This window comes from Macaca mulatta, chromosome 7 (genome assembly GCF_049350105.2).
Source record: "Macaca mulatta isolate MMU2019108-1 chromosome 7, T2T-MMU8v2.0, whole genome shotgun sequence".
In the NCBI taxonomy this organism is placed as follows: Eukaryota; Metazoa; Chordata; class Mammalia; order Primates; family Cercopithecidae; genus Macaca; species Macaca mulatta.
Genome location: NC_133412.1, coordinates 11356351 through 11376415, shown reverse-complemented (window position 1 = coordinate 11376415; position 20065 = coordinate 11356351). Strand labels below are relative to the sequence as shown.

The 20065-nt window shown below is 40.0% G+C and overlaps 1 protein-coding gene across 4 annotated transcripts in view; it reads left to right on the top strand.

Annotated features, from left to right (window-relative positions):
* KATNBL1 (katanin regulatory subunit B1 like 1) overlaps window positions 1-20065 on the top strand; it is a 66961-nt gene that overhangs the window by 29319 nt on the left and 17577 nt on the right. For all 4 annotated transcript variants that reach the window (XM_077939075.1, XM_015141795.3, XM_077939076.1 and 1 more), the window contains one exon: window positions 14267-14397. In XM_077939075.1, coding sequence (XP_077795201.1) covers window positions 14281-14397 — 117 coding nt within the window. In that variant the 5' untranslated portion in view covers window positions 14267-14280. The remainder of the gene's footprint in view (window positions 1-14266; window positions 14398-20065) is intronic.

Below are 20065 nucleotides of genomic sequence, written 5' to 3'. Positions count from 1 at the left end.
TGCCTCAGCCTCCCAAGTAGCTGGGATTACAGGAGTGCGCCACCATGCCCAGCTAATTTTGTATTTTCAGTAGAGAGGGGATTTCACCATGTTGGTCAGGCTGGTCTCAAACTCCTCACCTCAAATGATCCACCCGCCTGGGCCGCCCAAAGTGCTGGGATTACAGGCATGAGCCACCGCTCCCAGCCTAGAGCTGTTTAATCTTTTGGCAGCCATTGTAGTAGATTATATAAAAAGATCCCTTTTCATTTTTCTGGTAGGTGATAGCTACTACAATTTATCCCTCCAATTCCTACTACATGCTTCTGTTTTTCTACCTTTTCAAGACAATACCCTAAGGGGTATTAGCAAACACTGTGTTGTCTTTAAGAAAATATGCACTATATCCAGTGTTCAGGGTAGTTATATATAGTTAGTGTATTGGCCCCTTCTCAATCTTTTATTCTCTTAATGCCTTATTTCTTTTGTTCCTTTTTTTTCATTAAAAGGCTATCATTTCCGGTTTCTATAATCAATGTCTTCAACCCCTAATACCGTTTGAGATTCTTCACTTTTTTGTGTATTATCAAATAGCACTTCAAAAGCACATAGAGGCCTGAACCATTGCTTTAAACTAGTTTCAGTTGCATTGTCAAATGCTCTTGGTGGAAAAGGGATAATCCTATATTGTTGCCCCAACAAAGGTGCTATCAAACACATAAGACATGAAACAAAATGGAATTTGTAGTGTATAATTCCTTTGCAATGAGACTTTACCTTTACAGTTATGATTTCCTTCACTCTTTTTAAAACTTCATTGAAATATAATTTATATACCATAAAATTCACCTGTTTTAAATGTACATACCAAAATGTACAATATACTGATTGTACGTATATTGTAAGTGTACACAGAAATGTGCAGTTGGCAACCCCAGTATAATTTTAGAACATTTCCATCCCAAAAAGAAACCTTGTGCCTTTATATATACAATTATTCCCACTCCCATCCTAGTCTAAGACAACCACGAATCTACTTTCTATCTCTATAAATTTTATTTTTATAGACATTTTCATTTAAATTGAATCATTTAATATGTGGTCTTTTATGTTTGGCTTCTTTTACTTAACATAGTATTCAAACATATGGTATATGTAATGGTACTTCTTTTTTTCTTTTTTGAGACAAAGTTTCACTCTTCTTACCCAGGCTGGAGTGCAGTGGCGCGATCTGGGCTCACTGCTGCAGCCTCCCAGGTTCAAGTGATTATCCTGCCTCAGCCTCCCAAGTAGCTGGGATTACAGGTGCCTGCCACTATGCCCAGCTTATTTTTTTTCTATTTTTAGTTGAGACGGGGTTTCACCATGTTGGCCAGACTGGTTTCGAACTCCTGACCTGAGGTGACCTGCCCACCTCTGCCTCCCAAAGTGCTGGGATTACAGGCATGAGCCACTATGCCTGGCCACTTCATTCCTTTTTTTTTTGAGACGGAGTCTTGCTCTGTCACCCAGGCTGGAGTGCAGTGGCTCTATCTTGGCTCACTGCAAGCTCCGCCTCCTGGGTTCACACCATTCTCCTGCCTCAGCCTCCCGAGTAGCTGGGACTACAGGTGCCCGCCACCACGCCTGGCTAATTTTTTTTGTATTTTTAGTAGAGACAGGGTTTCACCGTGTTCAGCAGGATGGTTTCTAACTTCTGACCTTGTGATCCGCCCGCCTGGGCCTCCCAAAGTGCTGGGATTACAGGCATGAGCCACTGCGCCCGGCCCTTCATTCCTTTTTGTTGCTGAGTAATATTCCGTACAGATATACCACATTTCTTTTATTCATTCAGCAGTTGATGGACATTCTGGTTGTTTTGTGCTTTTTGGCTATTGTGAATAATGTTATAATATTTGCATACATATCTTTGTTGGGACATATGTTTTCGTTTCTTTTGCATGTTTATGTAGGAGTTGCTGGGTCATATGATAAATCTGTATTTAATATTTTAAGAAACTGCCATGTTATTTTCCAAAGTTTGAATGTATTCTTACATTCCTGTAGTAATGCCTGAGGGATCCAGTTCTTCCATATCTTTCTCAACATTGTTATTGTCTGTCTTTTTTAGTATAACCATTAATGGTTATGAAGCATTATCTCATTGTCTGTGCAACAGGTTTGCAAGTAGTTTTGACTTGCATTTTGTATTGACCAATGGTGTCAAGTCCTTCATTCTTAAAAAGTTTTAGAAAACTATTTTAGCCTATGAAGAAGTAAAAATGTCTCCCATATGAAACAGGGTAGACTATCCATAATTGTACATTATCATCTAGAGGAAAAATTAATTTTATAGTTTCTTTAAAAACACATACAGGTTGAGTATTCCAAATCTGAAAATCCAAATCTGAAATGGTACCAACTCTGAGGCTTTTTGAGCACTGAAATTTTTTGAGCACTCAAAGGGAATGCTTATTGAAGCATTTGGGATTTGGGATTTGGGGTGTATAACCAGTAAGTATATAATGGACATATTTCAAAATCTGAAAAAATCAAAAATCCAAAACAGTTCTGGTTCCAAGCATTTCAGGATTTCAGGTAAGGGATACTCAACCTGTATGTACATATATATTATATATGCATATGTGTGTGTGTGTTGCTTATTTTATATTTGTATTATTTTTATTATAATCGAATCTTAGTATGTTGCCCTGGCTGGTCTTGAACTCCTGCACTCAAGCAATCCTCTTGCCTTGTCAGCCTACCAAAGTGCTGGGATTAGAGGTGTGAGTCACCACACCTCGCCTGCTTTTTAAAAGTTAATATTTGTGGCCAGGCGGGGTGGATCACTTGGGGTCAGGAGTTCAAGACCAGCCTAGCTAACACGGTGAAACCCCATCTTGACTAAAAATAGGAAAATTAGCCGGTTGTGATGGCGGGCACCTGTAGTCCCATTGAGGCAGGAGAATCGCTTGAATGCGGAAGGCAGAGGTTGCAGTAAGCCGAGATCGCACCACTGCGCTCCAACCTGGACGACAAAGCGAATTAAGAAAAAAAAAAGTTAATATTTGCATGATGCTTTTTTCCCCTTCTTTTTACTTTCCATATGCCTATATCATTATTTTTGAAGTGAGTTTCCTGTGGACAACATATAGTTAGATCATGTTTCTGAATTTACTCTGATAATCTCTGGCTTTTAATTAACTAAATGACTTTTAGACCATTTATATATAATGCATTTATTGGTATGTCAGAGCTTAAGGCTATCATTTTATTTTTTGTTTTCTGTTCTCTCTGTTCTTTGGTTCCCCTGGTTTTATTTATTGATTTGTTATTTTGTTTTGTTTCCCTTTCTCCAGGTTATGTAAACATGTTTCTCATTCCATTTTAATTTCCCTGTAGTGTTTTTGAGTATAATTCTTGATACAGCTTTTTCAGTGATGGTTCTAGTTATTACATTACACATACATATCACAGTCTACTGATGTGGTCATTTTACCAATTTGAGTGGAATGTAGAAATCTTACCTCTTTTTATGTCCCTTTAACCTCCACCACTTATCCTATAAAAGTCTCAATTAGTTTCTTAATTAGTTACCTGTATTTTGAACAAAATCAGATAGTGTTATAGTTTTTACGTCAACAATTAAACATAATTTGGAAAACTCAAGAATGAAAGTCTGTTGCGTTTTCCTATATTTTTGCTCACCATTTTCTGTCTGGTGTTCCTAGATTCCTTCTTTCATCATTTTGTTTGTTTGTTTGTTTGTTTGTTTGTTTGTTTTGTTTGGCTAGAGAGAACTTCCTGTAATCATTCTTTTAAGGTAGATCTGCTGGTAAAAAATTCCCTTAATTTTCTTTCATCTGAGATTGTCATAGTTTTCTCTTCATTCCTGAAGGATATTTTTTCTGCAGATAGGATTCTGGGTTGACACTTCTTTTCTTATAGTACTTGAAAAATATGCCATTCCTTCTAACTCTTCCCCAGTGGTCTCTATCTCCTCTCTAATGAACACCAGGTATTATGAATTAATTTCATTTTTGTGGATACTTCTTTCCTTACCCTTCTAATGTGTTCTGATGTGTACTGGTTTTCCTCTACTTCTGGTGCACAGCCTTCATCTTGGGACGTTCTTTCATAATCATCCTGGGAAATCCCTTCCATATATCCTATTGGATTTCCATTTCTTACCTTTCTGTATTTTGGTTTATCCTTCTCTTATTGCTTACTGTGAAGAAATTTTGGGGAACTCAGCATATCTGAAGATACCTTTCTCCTACCCTCACACTTGATACTTTGGCTGGATATAAAATTTAAGGTTGCCTGAGAATTTTGAAGTCTTTACTCTCAGTCATTTTTACATGACCAAATTTGGGTTTTAGGATTTATTTTTTATTTGTTTGTATATTTTTACCTTATCTAGCTTCCCTACTACTCTGAAATTTAGCAGTAATCTACCTTGTAGGTCTATTTTCATCCACTGTGATACCCTTTCCATCTAGAAATTTATGTCCTTCAACCTTGTACAGTTTTCTTAAATTATCTCTTTGTTTGATTTCTCCTTTACTCTCTTGTACTCTTTCTAAAATTCTCTTTATTTGGATGTTAGTCCCTCTAAGCCAGTCTTCTGATTTTTTTTGTTTTTCTTCCTGCGTTCTGGGAGATAGCTTCAGGTTTCTCTTCCAACTTCTCTTGAGTTTTTTGCTATCTTTATTATGTCCCATTTTTAATTTTTTTTTTTTTTTTCAGACGGAGTCTTGCTCTGTCACCCAGGCTGGAGTGCAGTGGTGTGATCTCGGCTCACTGCAAGCTCCGCCTTCCGGGTTCATGCCATTTTCCTGCCTCAGCCTCCGGAGTAACTGGGACTACAGGCACCGGCCACCACGCCTGGCTAGTTTTTTGTATTTTTGTTAGAGACGGGGTTTCACCGTGTTCGCCAGGATGGTCTCAATCTCCCGACCTTGTGATCTGCCCGCCTCGGCCTCCCAAAGTGCTGAGATTACAGGCGTGAGCCACCACGCCCAGCCTATTTTTAATTTTTAAGAGTATTTTTGTTAGGGTTTTTTGGTCTCATTTTTGTTTTATAGATGCAGTTTATTCTTTCAAAGATTTTTTAAAAGTTAGATTTATCAGAGTACAATTTACATACAATAAAAATTCACCCTTTTTAGTGTATAGCTCTATTAGTTTTGATAATTAGGTAACCACCACCTTAGTTGACATACAGTTCTTTGGAAACAGACCACCATTGATGTTAGTATTTTAGAGGGTGTGTGTGTGTATGTGTGTGTGTGTGTGTGTGTGTGTATGTTTTCCTATAAGACTGGTCAAAGTTCCTAAGAAAGTATCCTCTGCACTCTTCTCGGGAGTATATAAGCCTGGTTGAAAGCCTCTGTGAGGCAAGGAGTAGAAAGAACGTTAGCGATCTCAACATTTAGTATATAAACTTTCACTTGATCCCCCCTTTTAGAATATGTTCCTAGGCTGGGTGTAGTGGCTCACACCTGTCATCCCAACACTTGGGTAGGCCAAGGTGGGTGGATCACTTGAGGTCAGGAGTTTGAGACCAGCCTGTCCAATATGGTGAAACCCCATCTCCACTAAAAATACAGGAATTAGCCGGGCATGGTGACGGGAGCCCGTAATCCCAGGTACTCAGGAGTCTGAGGCAGGAGAATCGCTTGAGCCTGGGAGGCAGAGGTTGCAGTGAGCTGAGATCGTGTCACTGGACTTCAGCCTGGGCAATAGAGTAAGATTCCATCTCAAAAAAAGAAAAAAAAAATGTTCCTCCCAGGGACTCGGTTTTATGTTTTCTAGACAATAAAACTTGTTTTTTTACTGGAATGAGGAAGAGGATCTAGTGAGCCAACTGTGTTCTAAATGGCTATTCAATCTATCTACTTGTTCTTAGGGTTACCTTTATCTCTACTTCTTTTATTTATTTGTTTATTTTTTATTATTATACTTTAAGTTCCAGGGTACATGTACATAACGTGCAGGTTTGTTACATAGGTATACATGTGCCATGTTGGTTTGCTGCACCCATCAACTTGTCATTTACATTAGGTATTTCTCCTAATGCTATCCCTCCCCCGCCCACACCCCATGACAGGCCGAGGTGTGTGATGTTCCCCGCCCTGTGTCCAAGTGTTCTCATTGTTCAATTTCCCACCAATGAGTGAGACCATGCGGTGTTTGATTTTCTGTCCTCGCGATAGTTTGCTGAGAATGATCATTTCCAGCTTCGTTCATGTCCCTGCAAAGGACATGAACTCATCCTTTTTTATGGCTGCATAGTATTCCATGGTGTATACGTGCCACATTTTCTTAATCCAGTCTATCATTGATGGACATTTGGGTTGGTTCCAAGTTTTTGCATTGTGAATAGTGCTGTAATAATCATACATGTGCATGTGTCTTTACAGTAGCATGATTTATAATCCTTTGGGTATATACCCAGTAATGGGATCACTGGGTCAAATAGTATTTCTACTTATAGATCCTTGAGGAATCGCCACACTGTCTTCCACAATGGTTGAACTAATTTACACTCCCACCAGCAACGTAAAAGCATTCCTCTTTCTCCACATCCTCTCCAGCATCTGTTTCCTGACTTTTTAACGATCACCATTCTAACTGGTGTGAGATGGTCTCATAGTGGTTTTGATTTGCATTTCTCTGATGACCAGTGATAATGAGCATTTTTTCATGTCTCTGTTGGCTGCATAAATGTCTTCTTTTGAGAAGTGTCTATTCATTTCCTTTGCCCACGTTTTGATTGGGTTGTTTTTTTCTTGACAATTTAAGTTCTTTGTAGATTCTGGGTATTCACCCTTTGCTAGATGGGTAGACAGCAAAAATTTTCTCCCATTCTGTAGGTTGCCCGTTCACTCTGATGGTAGTTTATTTTGCTGCACAGAAGCTCTTTAGTTTAATTAGATCCCATTTGTCTATTTTGGCTTTTGTTGCCATTGCTTTTGGTGTTTTAGTCATGAAGTCCTTGCCCATGCCTATGTCCTGAATGGTATTGCCTAGGTTTTCTTCTAGGGTTTTTATGCTTTTACATCTAAGTCTTTAATCCATCAGAGGCATCCAGAAGCCTCTGTTCTGTTCCATTGGTCTATATATCTGTTTTGGTACCAGTACCATGCTGTTTTGGTTACTGTAGCCTTGTAGTATAGTTTGAAGTCAGGTAGTGTGATGCCTCCAGCTTTGTTCTTTTTGCTTAGGATTGTCTTGGCAATGCAGACTCTTTTTTGGTTCCATATGAACTTTAAAATAGTTTTTTTCCAATTCTGTGAAGAAAGTCATTGGTGGCTTGATGGGGATGCCATTGAATCTATAAATTACCTTGGGCAGTATGGCCATTTTCACGATATTGCTTCTTCCTATTCATGAGCATGGAATGTTCTTCCATTTGTTTGTGTCCTCTTTTATTTCGTTGAGCAGTGGTTTGTAGTTCTCCTTGAAGAGATCCTTCACATCCCTTGTAAGTTGGATTCCTAGGTATTTTATTCTCTTGGTAGCAATTGTGAATGGGAGTTCACTCATGATTCAGCTCTGTTGGTGTATAGGAATGCTTGTGATTTTTGCACATTGATTTTGTACCCTGAGACTTTGCTGAAGTTGCTTATCAGCTTAAGGAAATTTTGGGCTGAGGCAACGGGGTTTTCTAAATATACAATCATGTCATCTGCAAACAGGGACAATTTGACTTCCTCTTTTCCTAATTGAATACCCTTTATTGCCTGATTGCCCTGGCCAGAACTTCCAACACTATGTTGAATAGGAGTGGTGAGAGAGGGCATCTCTGTCTTGTGTCATTTTTCAAAGGGAATGCTTCCAGTTTTTGCCTATTCAGTATGATATTGGCTGTGGGATTGTCATAAATAGGTCTTATTATTTTGAGATATGTTCCATCAATACCTAGTTTATTGAGACTTTTTAGCATGAAGGCATGTTGAATTTTGTTGACGGCCTTTTCTGCATCTATTGAGATAATCATGTGTTTTTTGTCGTCGTTTCTGTTTATGTGATGGATTACGTTTATTGATTTGCCTATGTTGAACCAGCCTTGCATCCCAGGGATGAAGTAGACTTGATCATGGTGGATAAGCTTTTTGATGTGCTGCTGAATTCAGTTTGCCAGTATTTTATTGAGGATTTTCGCATTGATCTTCATCAGGGATATTGGTCTAAAATTCTCTTTTTTTGTTGTGTCTCTGCCAGGCTTTGGTATCAGGATGATGCTGGCCTCATAAAATGAGTTAGGGAGGATTCCCTCTTTTTCTGTTGATTGGAATAGTTTCAGAAGGAATGGTACCAGCTCCTCTTTGTATTTCTGGTAGAATTCAGCTGTGAATCCGTCTGGTCCTGGACATTTTTTGGTTGGTAGGTTATTAATTATTGCCTCAATTTCAGAGCCTGTTATTGGTCTATTCAGCAATTCAGCTTCTTCCTGGTTTAGTCTTGTGAGGGTGTATGTGTCCAGGAATTTATCCATTTCTTCTAGATTTTCTAGTTTATTTACATAGAGGTGTTTATAGTATTCTCTGATGGCAGTTTGTATTTCTGTGGGATCGGTGGTGATATCCCCTTTGTCATTTTTTCCTGCATCTAGTTGATTCTTCTCTCTTTTCTTCTTTATTGGTCTTGCTAGCGGTCTATCAATTTTGTTGATCTTTTCAAAAAACCAGCTCCTGGATTCATTGGTTTTTTGTTTTTTGTTTTTTGTTTTTTGTTTTTTTGAAGGGTTTTTTGTGTCTCTATCTCCTTCAGTTCTGCTCTGATCTTAGTTAGTTGTTGCCTTCTGCTAGCTTTTGAATTTGTTTACTCTTGCTTCTCTAGTTCTTTTGATTGTGGTGTTAGGGTGTTGATTTTAGATCTTTCCTGCTTTCTCTTGTGGACATTTAGTGCTATAAATTTCCCTCTACACACCACCTTAAATGTGTCCCAGAGATTCTGGTATGTTGTGTCTTTGTTCTCATTGGTTTCAAAGAACATCTTTATTTCTGCCTTCATTTCATTATTTACCCAGTAGTCAATCAGGAGCAGGTTGTTCAGTTTCCATGTAGTTGTATGGTTTTGAGTGAACTTCTTAATCCTGAGTTCTAATTTGGTTGCACTGTGATCTGACTGGCAGTTTGTTGTGATTTCTGTTCTTTTTACATTTGCTGAGGAGTGCTTTACTTCCACTTATGTGGTCAGTTTTAGAATAAGTGTGATGTGATGCTGAGAAGAATGTATGTTCTGTTGGATTGGGGAGGAGAGTTCTGTAGATGTCTATTCGGTCAGCTTGGTGCAGAGCTGAGTTCAAATCCTGCATATCCTTGTTAACCTTCTGTCTCATTGATCTGTCTAATATTGACAGTGAGTGTTAAACTCTCCCATTGTTATTGGGTGGGAGTCTAAGTCTCTTTGTAGGTCTCCAAGAACTTGCTTTATGAATCTGGGTGCTCCTGTATTGGGTGCATATATATTTGGGATAGTTAGCTCTTCTTGTTGAATTGATTCCTTTACCATTATATAATGGCCTTCTTTGTCTCTTTCGATCTTTGTTGGTTTAAAGTCTGTTTTATCAGTAACAGGATTGCAAACCCTGCTTTTTTTTTTTCCTTTCCATTTATTTGGTAGATCTTCCTCCATCCCTTTATTTTGAGCCTATGTGTGTCTTTGCACATAAGATGGGTCTCCTGAATACAGCACACCGATAGGTCTTGACTCTTTCTCCAATTTGCCAGTCTGTATCTTAATTGGGGCATTTAGCCCATTTATGTTTAAGGTTTATACTGTTATGTATGAATTTGATCCTGTCATTGTGATGCTAGCTGGTTATTTCACCTGTTAATGGATGCAGTTTCTTCCTAGCATCGATGGTCTTTGCATTTTGGCATGTCTTTGCAGTGGCTGGTACTGATTGTTCCTATCCATGTTTAGTGCTTCCTTCAGGAGCTCTTGTAAGGCAAGCTTCATGGTGACAAAATCTCTGAGCATTTATTTGTTTGTCTGTAAAGAATTTTATTTCTCCTTCACTTATGAAGCTTAGTTTGGCTGGATATGAAATTCTGGGTTGAAAATTCTTTTCTTTCAGAATGTTGAATGTTGGCCCCCACTCTCTTCTGGCTTGTAGGGTTTCTGCCAAGAGATGTGCTGTTAGTCTAATGCGCTTCCCTTTGTGGGTAACCTGACCTTTCTTCGTGGCTGCCCTTAACATTTTTCCCTTCATTTCGACCTTGGTGAATCTGACAATTAAGTGTCTTGGGGTTGCTCTTCTTGAGGAGTATCTTTGTGGTGTTCTCTGTATTTCCTGAATTTGAATGTTGGCCTGCCTTGCTAGGTTGGGGAAGTTCTCCTGAATAATATCCTGCAGAGTGTTTTCTAACTTGGTTTCATTCTCCCCATCACTTTCAGGTACACCAATCAAACGTAGATTTGGTCTTTTCACGTAGTCCCATATTTCTTGGAGGCTTTGTTCATTTCTTTTCACTCTTTTTTCTCTAATCTTGTCTTGCTTTATTTCATTAATTTGATCTTCAGTCACTGATATTGTTCCTTCTGCTTGATTGAATCAGCTATTGAAACTTGTGTATGCTTCACGAAGTTCTCCTACTGTGGTTTTTAGCTCCATCATGTAATTTAAGCTCTTCTCTACACTGGTTATTCTAGTTAACCATTTGTCTAACATTTTTTCAAGGTTTTTGGCTTCCTTGCGGTGGTTGAGAACATGCTCCTTTACTTGGAAAAGTTTATTACCGACATTCTGAAGCCTACTTCTGTCAACATGTCAAACTGATTCTCCATCCAGTTTTGTTCCCTTGCTGGTGAGGAGTTGTGTTCCTTTTGTGGAGAAGAGGCATTCTGGTTTTTGGAATTTTCAGCCTTTCTGTTCTGGTTTCTCCCCATCTTTGTGGTTTTATCTACCTTTGGTCTTTGATGTTGGTGACTTACGGATGGGGTTTTGGTGTGGATGTCCTTTTTGTTGATGATGATGCTATTCCTCTCTGTTTGTTAGTTTTCCTTCTGACAGATAGGCCCTCAGCTGCAGGTCTGTTGGAGTTTGCTGGAGGTCCACTGCACACCCTGTTTGCCTGGGTATCACCAGCGGTGGCTGCAGAACAGCAAATATTGCTGCCTGATCCTTCCTCTGGAAGCTTCATCCCAGAGGGGTACCCGCCTGTATGAGGTGTCTATCGGCCCCTACTAGGAGGTGTCTCCCAATTAGGCTACACAGGGATCGGGGACCCACTTGAGGAGGCAGTCTGTCTCTTCTCAGATCTCAAACATCGTGCTCGGAGAACCAATGTTCTTTTCAGAGCTATCAGACTGGGAAGTTTAAGTCTGCAGAAGTTTCTGCTGCCTTTTGTTCAGCTGTGCCCTGCCCTCAGAGGTGGAGTCTGTAGAGGTTAGCAAGCCTTGCAGAGCTGCGGTGGGCTCTGCCCAGTTTGAGCTTCCTGGGCCACTTTGTTTACCTACTGAAGCCTCAGCAATGGCAGACGCCTCTCCACCCGCCAGGCTGCTGCTTCACAGGTCTATCTCAGACGGCTGCACTGACAGTAAGCAAGGCTCCGTGGGCATGGGATCCGCCAAGCCAGGCGCGGGATAGAATCTCCCGTTCTGCCGTTTGCTAAGACCATTGGAAAAGCGCAGTATTTGGGCAGGAGTGTCCCATTTTTCCAGGTACCGTCTGTCATGGCTTCCCTTGGCTAGGAAAGGGAAATCCCCCAACCCCTTGTGCTTCCCTGGTGTGCTGACACTCTGCCCTGCTTTGGCTTGCCTTCTGTGGGCTGCACCCACTGTCCAACCAGTTCCAGTGAGATGAACCAGGTACCTTAGTTGGAAATGCAGAAATCACCCATCTTCTGCGTTGATCACCCTGGGAGCTGCAGACCGGAGCTGTTCCTATTAGGCCATCTTGGACTTATCACCGTCTCTACTTCTTGATGTCCTTGGTATTGCCAGTTCCTGAACTTTTGGGGGATTCTTCATTTAACTTTCCTCATTGCCAATTTAGGATCTGGCTGTCTCACATCTGCTGAGTCAGTTACCACTTTTATTTATTTATTTATTTATTTATTTATTATTCTTTTGAGATGGAGTCTTGCTCCGTCACCCAGGCTGTAGTGCAGTGGCATGATCTCGGCTCACTGCAACTTCAGCCTCCCGGGTTCAAGTGATTCTCCTGCCTCACCTCCCAGGTAGCTGGGATTACAGGTGCCCGCCACCACGCCCTGCTAATTTTTGTATTTTTGTAGCAACAGGGTTTCACCATGTTTACCAGGCTAGTCTCGAACTCCTGACCTCAGGTAATCTGCCTGTCTCAGCCTCTGAACTTACTGGGATTACAGGCATGAGCCACCACACCTGATCCAGTTACCACTTTTAGATTTACAGTTTCCAAAATGTTGTTGCCATCACCTGAACTCCTGTCTTTGTCCTCATGGGTTTTATGTCTTTATAAATCTTTTATTGTCATTTATATCAGGTTTCAAGGAAGGGTAGAGGTAATTGCATGTGTTCAATCCGTTATCTTTTTAACTAAAAGTCCCCTTTTTTGAAAAAGAAAAAAACTTACATTGTAGCATTGATCTTTTTAACTAAAAGTCCCCTTTTTTGAAAAAGAAAAAATCTTACATTGTAGCATTGTGGACAAGACCCTTTATGATCTAACTTTCATCTCTGGCCTCATTTAACTGGCCCACAGCATAAGCTCCAGCCAAAAGTATCTGCTTAAGAGACTGCCAAACAGTGTTGCTTCATGCCTTTCAGTTCTGCACATGCTATTTTCTCAGTGTGCTGTTTGTCCTCTAAGACTGTTCTTGGTTAAACTTTGCTGATTTGTCTGAGTGTCTTTCTGTCAGAGTACTTATTGTATTATTGCAGTTATTTATTTACTTTTCAAAAAGTCTCACTCTAGAGGTTTCTTAACCTGGGATAGAGATGGAAGGGTCGTCCATGAATTAGCTGTAAGAAATATTAGAAAATGCTGAAATTGTTTGTAAAATTTCATGTGTATGTTCATATTTTTGGAGAATTGAGAATATGCCTCAGAAATACTTGTGGAGCTTTTAAAAAATATAATTGCTTTGGGCTCCACTGCAGAGAGAGACATACTGAGTTACAGTCTCTTAAGTTAGGACCCACAAAAATCCATTTTCAAAAAATTTTCTAAATGATTCTTTAAAACAGGATCTCTGAGCATTGTCTACATTAACACCAGGGCCTGGCTTATCTTAAATGCTTAGTAGATGTTTAAAAAAAGAATAAGGGAGGAACTTAAGTTCAGGGCATGACCTGAAATAAGTTTCCAATGTGAAACCAGAGTGCAAGTGACAAAATCCCAAATTTCCTCTGTTATATAAATTAAGTCATAGCATTTGTTTCCATCACCACCTTCTCTTTACACCCTCTTTAGATGTAATTAGTAAAATAGGAGGGCATGGATTTTTTTTTTTCCCCAAAGGTAGAGGAGAACTTTGGAGAGCTGTCTGCAAAAATGAAAGAAGAATTTAAGGATTAGGCATAGGACAAGTCAGTTGTATGTAGTCCAATTTTGGTTCCTCTCATTGCTTAGGGTTGTATTTGACCCAGTGATTTAGTTGCACAGTTTTAGGTTTCTGTACATTTGGATGTCATAGATACCACTATCTTATATACCTTATTTCATAACCTGTGCATTTAATAAATGGCTAGTGAGATAGAAAATGGGGAGATTGATGTGTTGCTTTGGCAGAAATAATAATAATAATAATAATACATACATACATACATACAATATTATTGTAACTGGTTCCAACTAAAGAATGAGGACAACCTGGTCACAGTGGCCCACACCTGTAATCCCAGCACTTAGGGAGGCGGAGGTGGATGGATCACCCGAGGTCAGGAGTATGAGATCAGCCTGACCAACATGGTGAAAACCCATCCCTACTAAAAATATATAAAATTAGTCAGGCATGGTGGCACAAGCCTGTAATCCCAGCTTCTTGGGAGGCTGAGGCAGGAGAATCGCTTGTACCCAGGAGGTGGAGGTTGCAACGAGCCAAGATCATGCCATTGCACTCCAGCCTGGACAACAAGAGCAAAACTGCATCTCAAAAAAAAAAAAAAAAGGACAGAAAGAGCCTTAATTTCCTGGAATGCCTTGCCTTGTGCTTCTTCTATGTTCAAGGTTTTAAAAAAATTGTAAATTAAAATTATGTCCTCTGCCTTTTTTATGTAGCATTGTGCTACTGTTGTATGTTTGTGTGTGTGTTAAAAATGACCAGGCTCTTTTTGCTTTTTTAATTTTCTATTTTATTTTATTGTCTAGGTACTTAAGAGATTATGGCATCGGAAACCCACAATGTTAAAAAACGGAACTTTTGTAATAAGATTGAGGATCATTTCATTGATCTTCCTAGAAAAAAGATCTCTAATTTCACTAATAAGAACATGAAGGAGGTAAGTCTATGGTTTCTAGAAAACAGATAAGACAATTTAAACTGTCAAGTCTCTAGATACCTCTGGTTGAATTGTTTTAACAGTGGGAGGATAATAATTCTGCTTAATCTCCCAGAATTAAGTTGAGTTGGTGAAGTATAACCAATGTCTTTCTTTTTTTTTTTTCTTTGTTAGGTCTTAACCATTGTATTTCTATATGCTCTAAAAAGTTTTTAGTCGGGCTGGGCATGGTGGCTTATGCCTGTAATCCCAGCACTTTGGGAAGCCTAGGTGGGTGGATCACCTGAGGTCAGGAGTTCGAGACCAGCCTGGCCAACTTGGTGAAACCCTGTGTCTACTAAAAAGACAAAAATTAGCTGAGCATGGTGGTGGGTGCCTGTAATTCCAGCCACTTGGGAGGCTGAGGGAGGAGAATCACTTGAACCTGGGAGGTGGAGGCAGCAGTGAGCTAGATCGTGCCATTGACATTACATTCTAGCCTGGGCACCAAGAACAAAACTCCGTATCAAAAAAAAAAAAAAAGTTTTTAGTCAGTATACTGTTTCAATATGATATAGTTTAAATATTTTAGTTAAAGAGGAATTTCAGAGGTGCTTTGTGTTCACTATTGTAAGGTTCATTAGCGCTGGTATACTTTCTTTTAAACCACATTCAGGCCAGGCTCATACCTATAATCCCAGCACTTTCGGAGACTGAGGCAGGAGGATCACTTGAACCCACAAGTTCAAGCCCAGCCTGGACAACATAGTGAGACTCCATCTATACCAAAAAAAAAAAAAGTTTTTTTTTTAACTACTCAGGCGTGGTGGCATGCACGTGTGATCCTTAGCTACTGGGGAGGCTCAGGTAGGAGGATCACTTGAGCCCAGGGTGTTAAGGCTGCAGTGAGCTGTGTTCATACCACTGCACTTCAGCCTGGGTGACAGAGCAAGATCCTATCTCTAAAACAACAACAGCAACAGCAATAAGAAAAGAGATTAAAATTTAACTCACTTGTTAAGCATCCTATAAGTTACAGTATAATTTGCGACTAGTGTGTGGAAAATAGGGAGCTGGATATTGTATTAGTCCATTTTCATGCTGCTGATAAAGACATACCCAAGACTGGGTAATCTCTAAAGAAAAAGAGATTTAATGGACTCACAGTTCCACGTGGCTAGAGAGGTCTCACAATCACATCAGAAGGCAAAAGGCATATTTTACTTACATGGCAGCAGACGAGAGAATGAGAACCAATTCCCCTTATAAAACCATCAGATCTCGTGAGACTTATTCATTACCACAAGAACAGTTTTGGGGAAACCACCCCCGTGATTCAGTTATCTCCCACTGAGTCCCTCCCACAACATGTAGGAATTATGGGAACTACAGTTCAAGATGAGATTTGGGTGAGGACACAGCAAAACTATATCAGATATGTTGCTTTGCCAAAAATAACTACATATGATGTTGTTGTATGTTGATTCAGACTACAGAATTAGAACAGAGAAAACATTAATCTGAAAAACTTACCTGTTGAATTTTAGATTTGTTGATATCAATCACAAAATTTACATAAGTATTAATGAACTTAAATATGCCTCAATTATTAAGTACAATGAATTCTGAGTTCCTCTTCAAAGAACCAGTATGTCAGTATGTTCAGCTTCCTTATATTTTGTTCTCCATTTTAAAGTTTAACTTCCTCGTTCTTTATGCCTCCTTGCCCCTAGTTTCAGTAAACAACCCCCTTCTAGCCTTTATACTCACATATTTAGAGTTGTTAGTCATCCTTAGTCACCTGCTCTGTCCTTAGTCATTTTAGTCACCTGCTCTGTAACCATCCTTCCCGCTGAAACTGCTCACCCTGCCACTCCAGCTCATACCCCTGCTCTCTTTAAAATAGCCTATCAGAATTAGTTTAGACTGTGTTGTCCAACCCTAGCCAATAGGGGAACAACACAGCAGTAGGGACTAGCTGCGTTAGGGATAAGTACCCCTTCCCCTCCCTTGTCCAGTGTGATTTTGCGACCACTCCAGGTGCACCCTTCTGCAGAAGTAAATTGCTTTGCTGAGAAAGCTTTTTGCCAGAGTGCTGATTCTTCTCTGCGGCATCGAACATTTGTTTCTAACAAATTTGGGGGCCCATCCGGGATTCCCATTCTCCTCTGGGGAAGGGTCTCTGGTCCTCTCCCATGAGGAGGCATGCCGCTCGGCCTCTTGTGGCGTCCTCGGGTAAGGAATCGAGGCACACCCAGTGTGATGAATAAACCTAGACTTTCAGCAACGCAGGAAGAAACAGACCAACAACTTGGGGGAAAAAGAAAAAACATCACATACCAGGTAACCCTGTGCATAGACCAAGGTAAGAAACATCACAAGAGTGACAAAGTATTTCCTTGGTGGTCGGGGAATCTTGGAGGTTGAAAGTGCGTGAATGAGACGCACAATTGAGTGCAAAGCGAGTGTTGAGTCCAGATTTGTGGTTTTGTAGTCACCTCATACAGCTTAGGGCAGCCCTCCTGTAAAGGAGTCTGGGTTGGGGGTTTATAGCAACCCACCAATCCCAAGAGGGATCTAACGTTCCCATTAGGGAAGCAGCCAGAGAAGGACAGAGCAAAAGTAGAAGAATGCGAGAAGCTTCTAGCAGGGGTGTTGAGCCTCTAGGAAAGGAAGGCGAGAAATCTCCAGTAGTGGGGATTGAGCCTCACACAAACCTCCAGTAGTAGGGAAGGCAAGAAACTTCCAGTAGGGGAAATTGAGCTTCACCCCAAAAGTCGAGAAATCTCCAGTAGGGGGGATTGAGCCTCACCCCAACACCATCAAGATGGGAAATACCCCAAGTAAGGTAAGGGATAAAAAGGATAAAGCTAGCAACAATAATATTCCCCCTGATAGTCCCGTAGGCCTAATGTTGAAATATTAGAAGAATAATGAAAAGACCTTAGAGAAATGATAAAAAGAATTTGAGAGTCTAAACCCCGCATCCAAAACATTATAAAAGGTTTCAATAACAAGGAAAAGATGAAAGACCTATACAATTCCTAAAAAGACGCAAAGAGCAAATGAGAAAATATGTAGGTCTAGAATTAGAAGATACCACCCACCCCCCGCCCCCGCAGATGAAGGATGTTAAAGCTTCATTTTGTAACTAATAGTTGGCCAGATATTAACAAGAAATTACAAAAGAGAGAGAACTGGGAAGGTAGATCTTTAGAAGAGCTTCTAAGAGAACCCCAAAAAGTATATGTAAGAAGAGATGAAGAAAAAAGAAGGCAAAATTCTGCTGTCCACCATACAACAAAGTACCCAGGGGGCAGAACCTGTAAGGAACCTAGACCCCCACTCTCCAGGCAATATGAAGGGTACGAAAGAGTAAAGCCAGAAGGCTCAAAGGTAGAAAAGAAAAAAGGACAGAACGAATGTTTCAAATGTGGAAAATCAGGTCACTTTAAAAGAAAATGTCCCAAATGAGAAAAGGAAGAAAAAGTCATCCACTTAGAGCTTTTGAGGAAGACTAGGGAAGTCAGGGACTGTATATTTTTTTGAGTCCTACCAAGAGCCCTTGATAAATTTAGAAGTGGGACCTAAACTTGAGTTTATTACCTTTTTAATCAACTCAGGAGCAGCTCGCTCCTCACTTTATCTTCCATCTAGTGTAACTTGTTCACAAGAAGAACTTTTTATCTCAAGGGTAAAAGGAGAAGGGTTTAGAGCAAAACTCTTAGAGGAGACAGAAGTGAAATATAAAAACTGATCAGCTAGAATCAAATTTATTAATTCCGGATGCAGGGACAAATCTATTAAGAGATTTAGTGCTAAAATTAGGCTTAGGCCTCCAAATCAATCGGAACATTCCTCCCCTTCCTAAACTTGCTCTACACCTCAGACAAAGAACACATTCATCCCAAGGTATGGTCAAAAGACAGGAATCAAGGAAGATTACAGATTCCTCTGATTGATGTTAAATTTTAAAAACCCTAGGGTAATAGTAAAGAGAAAGCAACACCCTATTACTTTAAAAGCCAGGGTAAATTGAAAACCTATGATTGAAGGTCTTCTCTGTGATGAGCTTCTTGAACCCTGTATGTCTCCCTATATAACACTCCAATACTACCTGTAAAGAAGCCAGACAGGTCATGCCAGTTAGTGTAAGACCTCAGAGCTATTAATTAGATAGTCCAAACCACCCACCCTGTTGTTACTAGTAACTGTCCCCGTCCTAGCTTTACCTTCCCCTAGAACTGCCTTTTCATCTCTTTGTCAATGTAAACAAAAGAGTAGCCTTAGGACTACTTACTTAAAAACACGGGGGCCACCAGCAGCCCATAGCCTTTTTGTCAAAAATTCTTGACCCTGTAATCTGAGGGTGCCTAAATGTATTCAATCTGTAGCAGCAACAGCCCTATTAACAGAAAAAAAAAAACAAAACAAAAAAAAAACAAAATTAACTTTTAGAAGGAACCTCATTGTCAGTACACCTCACCAAGTCAAAAATATCCTTAATCAGAAGGCAGAAAGGTGGCTTATTGACTGAAGAATTTTAAAATACGAAGATATCCTGTTAGAGATAATTTAACACTAACCACTGGTAATTCACTTAACCCAGCAGGTTTCCTGACTGAGAATCCAAATTTAAAGAGACCTGAGCATGAGTGTTTAGATTTAATTGGTTACCGTTCTAAAGTCAGACACAATTTAAGAGAGACCCCTTTCAAACGGGGCGGCACTTATTTATAGACGGCTCTTCCTGGGTAATTGAAGGAAAAAGACATAATGGGTACTCGGTAGTCGATGGGGAACTCCTTGCAGAAGTAGAGTCAGGAATACAACCCAGTAATTGGTCTGCCCAAACATGTGAATTGTTTGCATTAAATCAAGCCTTAAAACACCTGCAGAGCTAAGAAAGGACTATTTATACTGATTCCAAACATGCCTTCTGGGTAGCTCACACCTTTGAAACAAAAAAAATTAGACTGAACGAGGTCTTCAAAGGCTAAGACCTGGTCCACAAGGAATTAATCACTCAAATATTAGATAACCTCCAGTTGCCAGAAGAAATAGCTGTTGTCCATGTCCCAGGACATCGAAGAGATCATCTCTTTTGAAAGCCAGGGAGCAGCCTTGCACATCAAATAGCCAAATAAGGTGCCGTTTCCTCTGAAATGCCTGTTGTTCACTTAACCCCTTGCCTTCTTCCCCCAACTGCAGTTCCCATCTTCTTTCCCACTGAAAAAGAGAAATTCATAAAATCAGAGGCCAAAGAAAATTCAGAAGGGAAATGGGTGTTACCAGACCAAAGAAAAATGTTATCCAATCCCCTCATGAGAGAAGACCTCTCTCATCTGCATCAAGAGCCTCACTGGGGGCCTCAAGCTATGTGTGATACAGTCCTTTGGGTTATGGATGTGTAGGAATTTACGCTTTGGCATGACAGGTTACAGATAGTTGCCTAGTATGTAGGAAGACTAATAAGCAGACCCTCAGAAAACCACCTCTTAGGGGAAGGTATCCGGAATTAAGACTGTTCCAAAGTATCCAAGCTGATTATACCAAGATGCCCCCAGTTGGTTGTCTAAAGTATTTACTAGTAATAGTAGATCACCTTACTCATTGGGTAGAAGCTATTTCCTTTCAAGTGCAACTGCTAATAATGTAGTCAAAACATTAGTTGAAAATATTACACCCA